General features: G+C 50.7%; 2 protein-coding genes across 2 annotated transcripts in view; both read left to right on the forward strand.

Annotated features, from left to right (window-relative positions):
• The window catches only part of STK36 (serine/threonine kinase 36), an 18036-nt gene extending 17995 nt beyond the window's left edge, over nt 1-41 (forward strand). The window contains exon 26 of the mRNA XM_009996254.1: nt 19-41. Coding sequence (XP_009994556.1) covers nt 19-41 — 23 coding nt within the window. The remainder of the gene's footprint in view (nt 1-18) is intronic.
• An 866-nt stretch (nt 42-907) lies between these two features.
• TTLL4 (tubulin tyrosine ligase-like family, member 4) overlaps nt 908-10186 on the forward strand; it is a 17872-nt gene continuing 8593 nt past the window's right edge. The window contains exons 1-10 of the mRNA XM_009996255.1: nt 908-2220; nt 2895-3016; nt 3423-3486; nt 4524-4648; nt 5041-5151; nt 6076-6152; nt 6798-6992; nt 7074-7156; nt 8226-8354; nt 8890-9012. Coding sequence (XP_009994557.1) covers nt 908-2220; nt 2895-3016; nt 3423-3486; nt 4524-4648; nt 5041-5151; nt 6076-6152; nt 6798-6992; nt 7074-7156; nt 8226-8354; nt 8890-9012 — 2342 coding nt within the window. The remainder of the gene's footprint in view (nt 2221-2894; nt 3017-3422; nt 3487-4523; nt 4649-5040; nt 5152-6075; nt 6153-6797; nt 6993-7073; nt 7157-8225; nt 8355-8889; nt 9013-10186) is intronic.

Below are 10186 nucleotides of genomic sequence, written 5' to 3' on the forward strand. Positions count from 1 at the left end.
TCTTTCCCTTCTCCCCAGGCAAGAGGATCTTACAGGCATGATGCAGTAGTTAATTTTAGAAGGATTTAGGACACCTATGTCTGCAGCTCTGTGGTCTGCCCGTTGCTCCTTGCAAGAGACTTTTCTGTAGGACTGCAATGGGGAAGAATGTGTGTGCACAGTACTGCCAGCTTCTACTGGAAACTGAGGTGTTGATGTTAGAACAGTTCTGCATTTGCTCCTTGCTGCCTTCTCAGTCCTGAGTTCTTTAGGATGCCCTCATCCCTTGCTGAGCTTCTCTGTGGGGTTACAAAAGTGCGAAACACGTTCCTTTAAAAAGCAAGGGGTGAGGTTCTTGCCTAGTTATGTGACCTCGGGAGCTGAAGCTTTAAGGAATGGGGAGGAGAAAACTAAGTAGATGTTTTGGGGCTTGCTGTGGAGTTGGGAGAGCTGGTGGTGGAGCACACAGTGAAATTTGGAGATGAAGATGTGTGGGAGTGGACTCCAGCTGCTGTGCTGGGACTGAGGCAGGCGGACAGGCAGCCCCCCCTTGCAGCTGGGGCTGCTATCCCGCGGCCCTGGTGGGCAGCCAGGCACTCCTCTGCATTTGCAGGGTGCAAGCTGTCCTGCAGGTGGCACTTTTCCCAGGGCTCTCTTTAAGGTGTCCTTTGCATCCTCTGATTTCTTGAGAGGCACCAGCTCTTCCTTTGACTTGGTCTTAGGACACTCTTGGGGAGCTCAGCAGATGGAGATGTGGTTTTTTATCCTACCAGGAAAGCAGTTCACCCTGCTCCCTTCTTGGAGCACTGGGCTGGCTGCTTTGTCCTGCTGGGGTAACAGCACTTTCATGCTGTTGTCTTGTTTCAGGCCAGCAAGGATGCTGCTCTAGATGACTGACTTGCTGGGCCCTCATGTGCTATGGCTCTACATGGCCTCTGCAGGACCAGAACACGCTGATCTGCACCCCAAACTGGAGAAAAACATCAGGCTCAAGTCAGACGCCCTTCTGGCAGGGAGACCTCCGCCACACCAGGCCTGGCACTTCACTCAACAGCAGGCGAAACCCATCTGGAATTTAGAGAAGAAGTATATGAGTGCTTTCCAGAGCCACAGCTTGCTGCCCTCAGGGATCCCCCTGCAGCAATCCTGCTTCTTGTGTGCACCGTCACTATGCCATGCACACCCTGGTGAAGATGTCCTCCCGAGCCTGCCTTTGGACCAGCCCTGCCCAGACCTGCGTGGGAGCACTCTTCTCGACCAGCACTCCTGCCTCAGGCCAAAGTCCTGTGGGTTTCTTTTCCCAAGCCCTCAGGATGCTAGCTCTTCCCCGGGAAGTGTGATGTCTTCCCCACTGATGGAGCCCAGGTGCCTGCCTGAGGTGGCAGAGGAGCACTTTGGGACCAGGGTTGAAGGCTCTGCCCTCAGCTCGGATGAGCAGGCTTCCAGCTCCAATAGACCAGTGCTCAATAACGACTCCTTCCTACTGCCAAGCAGTGCTAAAGTGCCTTTGCTTCAGTCACTGGAGATCAAGAAGGTGAAAAACACCCAGGACTTCCCTGCTGCCTCATGGCCCCACTCTGGGAAAGATGGAGGCAGCTCCCACATTGGCCTGGCCAATGGAGCAATGAAAAACAGTGACATTGTGCTGGAGCAAACGGCAGCTGCATCCTCGAGCCTCGTGCCCAGCAGTTCGATCCTCAGGAAGGACCAGTCCTCACGGGAGGACTCTGAGAGGACAGGGCACAGCTTAAGAGAGGAGGAGCTGGAGGCCAGCCTCACAAAGGCTGTGCAGCAGCTAGACAGACAGACTGACACACACAAGAGCTTTAGACACAGAGTGAAAAGCTCTGCCCTTACAAACGTGGACCCGCTGTCCAACTGCAACAGCAGGTGGGGGCAGCACATCATAGCACAGCTCACCCAGCAGGAAACCATTGCCCCTGTGAAACCTGAGCTATGTAGCCATCACCTTAAGGGTAACTCGAGCCTTGCAGGCACCAATGGTGCCACCTTTGGCACTAAGTGTGTCAGTGCCCATCTCTTGGCCTCACGTGCTGGCTCTGCTGACCACAGCACTGATGGCCAGCTTGGGAGCACGCTGGGCCCATGTGACAGGGACAGGGTGGCAAGAACAGAGCCTTCACAACTCGCTGCTGTCTCCGAAGTGGCAGCTCAGATGTCCACCATCCAACTAGAGAAAGAGGAAAAATGGGCCTCACCTGTGCTCTTGGAAAAGCTTGAGTAAGTAAAGCCAGGAGGAGAAGGGAGGCTGGGATGGGCTTGGGTTGCCATTGCATCTGTATGTGTTGGGATCAACTGCCCTGGGCTTTATGTGGCCATAAGGATAACCATGGGCTGTGTCCCTGAGCAAAACCCACCTGCTGCATTCTGGTGTTGGGGAAGCCTTTCTGCCACACCCAGCTTGACACAGGTACTCAGAGTGGCTCCAAGCCCTCCCACCTTCTCCTTCAGCCATAGCCTGGAGTTGCTGTGTGGCATTTGTAGCTCGCTTCCTACACAGTCATGGGGCCCTGCTTCTGTGGCAAGCTCTGCTTGTATGTTGGAGGAAGCCTGCTATCAAGTGGGGGCCTGCAGGATTTTCCTAGACAGAGACATGAGTTTCTAAAGGAATATGGAACTGATGCAGGACAGGGAGGGCACAAGGACATGAAGCTCCCACTCTCCTGTTGGGAGAGGTTGTCCTTATGCCTCTTTCTTTCTGGCTGCTCTGAAAAGTGTTCTCTTTCAGGATGCTCTGGGGCCTTTGCATCTTGCTAGCTTGGTATCCATATTGTACATCAGCACTGGGGAGGGTAATGCTGTCACTACTCTGCCCTTGTTATCTCATGCTTCCTCATGGGCTTCCAGGCCATGGAAAGCACATGTCACTCCTGATGTCATGTCCTTTATCCCAGTGTCACTGCTGAGCAGCTGCTGCTGGAGCTGAGCCATCCCCAGGATGAAGTGGATGAAGTGGAGGAAGAACTTCCTGATGGCCTGGATGACAGCTGCAGTCAGGAGGAGGATGATGAGGACAGTGAGTGCTGGTTCTTGGGGAGGGCTCTGCCTTTCCTTCAAGGTGGGGAGTGTGGGACAGCCTGGGAGTCAGGGGTGAGCACAGCTGCTCTCCTGCCTTGCATTCATGCTATCATTTCAGGATGACCTAGAGATTGTGGTGAACCCAAAAGGGATGTAGCGGCAAGGGGGAACTGCATGGGTTCCTCTGGGGAGCTGACTAGTGTTCTCCATTGTCCTGCTCCAAAACTTAGCCATCTCCTTTCTGTGCAGGACTGTCAGTTTCACTCCCTGCCCTGCCTTTTATGCCACTGATTAGTAAGCAAAACTCTAGATCCAAGGATTTGGGGCAGCTGGGAAGGGTCTGTGCTCTGGAGCATTTGTTTTCTCCCCACGAAGATAAAACTTGAGTCTGTCCCCTTCTGCAGGTGACTTGGAAGGTTCCCCTGTCTCTGGCATGTCATCCAGTGGCTCTGTGGCTCTTGTATCCAGGTTAGTAGTGGTAAATAGTGCACTGCACTTGGCATATTTGTCCAAACTTGTCCCCTCCCTGGTGGCAGAGGAGAACTGTAATGTGTGGAGGAATTGAGTGAAGGTAGCAACAGGCTTTCCAACCAAAATGAGCTTTTAGTTACAGATTCTGGTATTGGAAAAAAAAAATAGTAAAAGGCTTTGGGGAAAAACCCCTTTTTTGCACTTGGCATATTTGTCCAAACTTGTCCCCTCCCTGGTGGCAGAGGAGAACTGTAATGTGTGGAGGAATTGAGTGAAGGTAGCAACAGGCTTTCCAACCAAAATGAGCTTTTAGTTACAGATTCTGGTATTGGAAAAAAAAAATAGTAAAAGGACTTAGGGAAAACACCTCTTCTTCCCTCATTCTGGTCTCTAACCCTTTGCTACAGGCTGCACTCAGTCCTTTCAGCAAGGCTAGGGGTGGCCTTAGGAGAATGGGGTCAATATGTTGTGGTTTCTTCTGCTGTTTGTTCCTTAGTGGATTGCTCTGGTGTCTCTTCTTCCACTGACTGCAGTGACTCATATTTGAATATACATTCATTATAAACTCTACTTTTAGTGTCATCATAACCGTAATAGATTATTATGTTATGAATTCTACCCTTCCTCCCAAGCATTAGCAATTGCTGTGGTAAGAAGGTGCATATATAGTCAGGAAAACCGCAGGATTCTTCCCTGCGATACATCAAAACCAAGAGGGCTACAACAGCTAAATCATATATACATTACAACCTCCACCCCTTGTTCCTGTGGATTAGGTTATAGGGTGTGTTATACAATAAACTCCACCCCTTGCCCTGGCACAATACAAAACCCATGAGGGTTACAACACTTGTCATGTGCATTTGTTGAAGCTCACCCTGTCCTTGCTGCAGACTGGGTTACTGACCTTGGTGCCCATTGCTTGCACCACGTTGGGATGATGCAAATTCCCGGTACCAGAATCAAGGCTTCCGCCTTCCTCCCTATGCTACTTTTCACCTTTAGCCAACTCCCTCCTGCTTCATCTCTCTTAGGAACTACATTGAGTGCCTGGCCCAGCCTGCTGAGGCTCAGGAAAAAGAGCTCAAACCAGCTCTTGTCTGCAGTTTATTCCCTAATGTGCCTCCAACCATCTACTTCAGTACTCGGGATGAAACAGGTGAGCTGGGCTCTGTAGGTGTGCAGGGTGAGAACAGCCAGCCTGTTATTATCCAGCAGCAGTGTCAGCCCAGCCAGGAGCTGGTTGGCAGCAGCTCCCCTTCACCCTCCCTGTGATGACACCCAGCACCGCTGTGAGATCCAAAGGGCATGATTAAAGTGGTGGCTGCTCCTGGAGCAGGAGTCATACTGCCGTCAGATGTTCCAGCATCCTGGATCTCCCCCAGCTGTGGAGTCTTCTACTCCATGCTAGTCCTGTGAAGGGGGCTCTGCACTCTCCTCTGCATGCTTGGTGCTTGTGCAGCAAACTGTAAGAATTTCCCTGGGTGCCGCTGTAGAAAATCTGGGTCTTGTGTTTGTTTTCCTTATGGCCTTATCATTTTGCTTTCCTAGTGGAAAAGCTGCCCTGGGAGCAGAGGAAGCTACTGCGATGGAAAATGTGCACAATCACGCCAAACATAGTGAAGCAAACTGTTAGCAGGTCCCACTTCAGAGTCAGCAAAAGTAAGTTGTGAAGGGCTGGCAGCTGTCATGTCATCCCTCATCTCCAGTCCATGGGCACCAGAAGGCCTGTAAAGAGCAGAGCGAGGGTGATACAGGCTCAGCACTGCAGAAAGCCAACAGTGTCCTGGGCTGCATCAAAAGAAGCATGGCTTATTCCTGGCATGGACCACAAGGACTTACTTCTTAGTTGTCAGGAGCTGAGGCAGCATGTGAGGCAGCAGAGCTGTGCTCCAACTTGTTTAAGCTGTGCCTGTAGATGGTGCTGCCACTCTAAGGAGGCTGGCACTCATGTGCTGCCAACCACAGCATTGCCGGCCCTTGTCCTCATGTACTGAGGAAGAAGCCATCCTCTCTGACCGTAGCCAGAGAGTTCTCAAGTTTGGGATATTCCCACTGCAGAGATGTGGAGGAGCTGGGGAAGCACTGAGCATTTGTAGTTGTGGTCTATACCCTGGAATGTGATATCCCAGCAGTTCTGCAGGGCTCCTGCACATATTAGGAGACCTCTGTGCAGACTATTTTGGGATGATAATGGGACATGCAGGGCAGAGCAAGACCTAGGAAGTCTTGCTATTTTATGTGTCCCTTAGCAGTGCAGTACTGATTAGCCAACTACTTGATTCATCAGCCATAAATCAGGGAAATCAGAGTACTGGGGAATTAAAGCCATTCCATTGACCTTGTGTCTTCCCAGATCCCTGTAACAATCATGTTTGCAAGGATATGACCCACCTGGTTAACTAGATCCCACTTACAGCCCTTGGTTTGGCAGCTTCACAGTAGCCAGTATGAGTGATTTGTGCTATTGCTGTGCAGCACCCCTGGCACACTTCTGCTAGACCCAGGAGATGGAGTGCTGGTGGGTTGAGATGGCTTTGTGAGTGGCAGGGTAGTAGATCATGGACCTTTTTGTTTTTCTTGCAGAAAGCAATGACTGGCTGGGCTGCTGGGGCCACCATATGAAATCCTCCGGCTTCAAAGCCATCAAGGAGCACCAGAAGGTAGGGGATGTTTTGAGCTGACCTCCTTCATGCACACGGAGTGCATCTTGGGAGCAGTTTGGGTGAAGCCTGAGGGGAGGTTCCTAACTCAGACCACAAAAAGATCAGGAGTGGCCCATGGTTTGGGGAACATGAGAGGGACCAGAGTTTTGACACCTATCACACATACATGTTTGTCCTGGGGAGGCATGATGCTCCAGCCTACTCAGTCTTGAGGACAGCATTCAGGTTTGGAAGCTGGCAGCCTCCAGACCTGTTCCTGTCCTGCTGTGGGGTCTGTGTGTCCCCAAAGCTTGTGCTGTGTAGGGAGGACTTTGGCATACAGTTTAGAAGCAGTGGGGTGGAGGATACTGCCAGAGGAAGCTCAAAGGCTGAGGGTTAGTGCCTTGCAGCTACTCAAACATCAGAAGGAGCAAGGTAACAGCTTCTGCCTTTGTAGCCAGTTTGTGTCACCATGAAGGTGTTTGTCCCTGCAGAGCTTCAGGAGCAAGTGGGTCCTGTCTTGGTACAAACCTAGCAGGGGAACAAATAGCATTACCCTGCACTGTGTTCAGAAAGGATGTATCCTCTGTCCAGGGAGCAGAAAGGGGTGGGCTGGGAGGTGGGGAAGCAGGGAAATGTCAGAACATTTGGGTTCCTTTCCAGCTAAACCACTTCCCTGGTTCATTTGAAATTGGAAGAAAAGACCGTCTGTGGCACAACCTGTTGAAGATGCGGGCTCGCTGTGGGAAGAAGGAGTTCAACTTCTTTCCCCAGTCCTTCATCCTGCCCCAGGACATAAAATTACTTAGGAAAGCATGGGAGGAAGGAGCTGGCAGCCAGAAATGGATAGTGAAACCAGTAAGTGCAAAGCAGAGCTCAGTCCCCTGTCCTATTGTACCTTCAGAGGGGAGATCTTATCCCTCCTTGTTTGTTTTGCAGCCAGCATCAGCAAGAGGCATTGGTATCCAGGTCATTCACAAATGGAGCCAGCTCCCCAAAAGGAGACCACTGCTGGTACAGAGGTGAGTGAAAGAAAGCAAAGTTAACACACAGCCTGGGACCTCCTAGTGTGTAGCCTCCCTGGCCAGGTCTGAGCTATTGCCACTGTGTGGCAGAACAGATGCACCTGATTTGAATCTGGAAACATTTTGACTGCCTGTGTCTAATGCTGCTGGAAGTCTGGCTATGTCAGCTGCAGCTGGGCTCAGGGGGTGCTGCTGTCTCTGTGTGGGTTTTTGAGGTTTCAGGTACAAACTGAGCTCCATGAGCTTTCTGGGGCTTGCGTCTGGCAAATGATCAGCTCCAGCTCTGCTGTCATCCTGTTCCTGCTGCTTTGTACTCTAGGGTTTGGTATCTTTGGAGGCAAACAAACTTTATCCACTGCCCACAAGCACAGTGGGAAGAGAAGTCCCAGGGAAGATGTGGCAATTTTTAAATTTGGTCTTATCCAAGTTAGAATGGGTCAGTAAGAACCTCTGTGTGTGTGGATGTTGGTCAAAGGGTTTTCTTGAAAATCTCCTTCCTCTTCTGTAGGAAAATGGAGTAGCTTGTCTTGGTTTGAGGCTACTTTCTGGGAAGGTTCTTGTGAGAGCAGAAAAACTGTCCAGTGTATGGCAGATAGGGAACTGCTGTGTTGGCTTGTCTGTTCTCCCTGTCTGCTTCCTGTGCAAAGTGATAAGCTTTCCTATGGAAAATCATGAATTTTGGGGTGAATAATCTAATGATTTGGCTTAGAATTTCCAACTGTTTCTGCTCATTGAACCAAACCATCTGTGGGCCACTGCATGGCTCAGATGTTCCTGAATATTGTCTTGTGGGTGTGGAAAAACTACTGTGCTTTAGAGCAAGGGAAAATCTCTTCAAAATGGAGCTGGGCAGAAGGGAATGCTGCTCCTGGGCTGTGGGATCTTCCCATGCACAGCAGAGCTTTGTTCATCACATTTTGACTGTGGTGCTCATAACTTGGAAGTGCTGTGCATAAAAGGCTTCTGCATTGATCCCTGTTTTTGCCAAATTTTCTGAGATGGGGGCTAGAGATGTTCCTGCACACAGAAATTGTAACCCTCCCCTGCTCCTTGCATCCCTCTGCAGGTATCTGAACAAACCCTACCTCATTGGCGGGAAGAAGTTTGACCTGAGGATCTACGTTTACGTCACTTGCTACGATCCCCTCAGGGTCTACCTGTTCAAGGATGGATTGGTTCGCTTCGCCAGCTGCAAGTAGGTTGTGCAGGAGGGCGGTGCTGGGAGCTGTAGCTTGCTTGCTTAAGAAGCAGTCTGGAAATACGCGGGGTCACTGCAGGTGACAGTTTTGAAAGGGAATGTGAGAGGATGCTTTGTTATCCACCTGTCTCAAGGCAAGATCAGCTCAGTGTAAAGCAGATCTTTAAATATGGTGTCTGTGCTTCCTGCTGCCTTGGAGCAGCCATACCAGGTACTGAGCTATTTCTTGCAGTTTTGACTGCATTGCCTCAGGCTGCTGCAGTTCTGTCACCGATGCTCTGGTCTTCTCTTGAGGACATCCTGTGAGGGTGGGATTGCATCCTTCTGCCCAAAGGCAGCCTGCTCTGTGCCTCATGCTTTGTCTGATCATCCCTGGGCCCACAGGGACAGAAGCAGCCTGGGAAAGGGAGACAGCAGGGCTGGCAGGTGGCCAAGAGTGGTCTGAGATGAGGACAGAGTTTCTGCCTGCCCCATGGGCCTGGGGGCAGCCAGTTCAAGCTCAAGCTACTTCTGCTCCTGTTGCCCCCTCCAGGTACTCCTCCTCAATGAAGACCCTCAACAACAAGTTCATGCACTTGACCAACTACAGTGTGAACAAGAAGAACGCAGACTACAAGCCCAACTCGGATGAGACTGCTTGCCAGGGACACAAATGGTAGGTGCTGTTTTTAGGGCACTGGGTAGCTCTTCCTGTTCCCTGTTAAGTCAAACTTTTTTCAGTATTCCTACCCCAGATTTGAAGGTGTTTCTTGTATCTCTGCTCTCACCTGGGGAAACTGGAGGAGCAAAGTGATTTTAGCAAGGTTTTGTGTCATTGAATTTGGATGGTCTCTCTGGCTTGTGACTCATCCTGTCTGCTGCTGCTTGGGCTCTGGCTGCCTTTCATCCTGTCCCTGTCTATGCAGTTCCCTGTTTCCAACACTGCTCTCATCTGTGTTCATTCATCCCCTTGCCCTATTGTGGGGGCGATGGCATGTGGTTAAAGCAGTATCTGATTTTTTTTGCTGTTAGAACTTGAATGGGTAATTGTGATGCTTAAACTGGCCAGATGGAAGTTTCTGCCCATCTCACTCTTGACACCTCCCTGTGGAGGCAGAGAAGGGGACAGTCCTGATGCAAAACTGATAATTTATGTGCTACTCAACGTGAATAGGGACAGCAGCGCCACTTCTAGGTGTTTGGGAGTGGGGCTGCAGTATTGCAGGAGTTCCTTCCCTGCTCTCCCATGGGTGGACTGATCCAAGGCCCCAGGCACTTATCTCTGATTCCACAGTGGTTTGAACTCTTTTAAAAATAGTGCAGGATAGAGTTCTCAATTCATGGGCCTGGGCAGGACTACTTCACTTTAAAGGGAGCTGCAGAAGGTAGTTTGCTGTGGTAGGATTGTCTGAGACCCGGACCTGCTGCACAGTGGGCTGCTTCTTCACTGGGACTTTGAGAAAGGTCTGCTGTTCCCCAGCAGTTGAAATCCCACAGAGGTGGGATTGCGTGGGCTTTCAGTACTGCCATGCCAGTCAGAGCTGGCTGCTCCCACGTTAAAGATGAAAGTGGCTGTAATCCATCCACTCCATCTTGTATGCAGGAAGCGTGACCTTTGGATTCCTGGCCATTAGCCACTCGGTCTCACTTGAGCAACATCTGAGCATCCTTGGCTCCATGTCAGGGCAGCTTGCAGTGCTCGGTGTGGTGTGGGAAACTCCTCTAAAAGCAGAGACCATCCCCCCTGACATCTTGTTCTCCACTTTTAAAAGAAAAAATTCTCCACCCCCAAAGCCTCAGTGAACTGACTCTAGCTAAAAGATTTATGCCAGTCTTGCTGAATTCCTGCT

Source organism: Chaetura pelagica, unplaced genomic scaffold (assembly GCF_000747805.2).
Source record: "Chaetura pelagica isolate M959 unplaced genomic scaffold, ChaPel_1.0 scaffold3, whole genome shotgun sequence".
Taxonomy (NCBI): Eukaryota; Metazoa; Chordata; class Aves; order Apodiformes; family Apodidae; genus Chaetura; species Chaetura pelagica.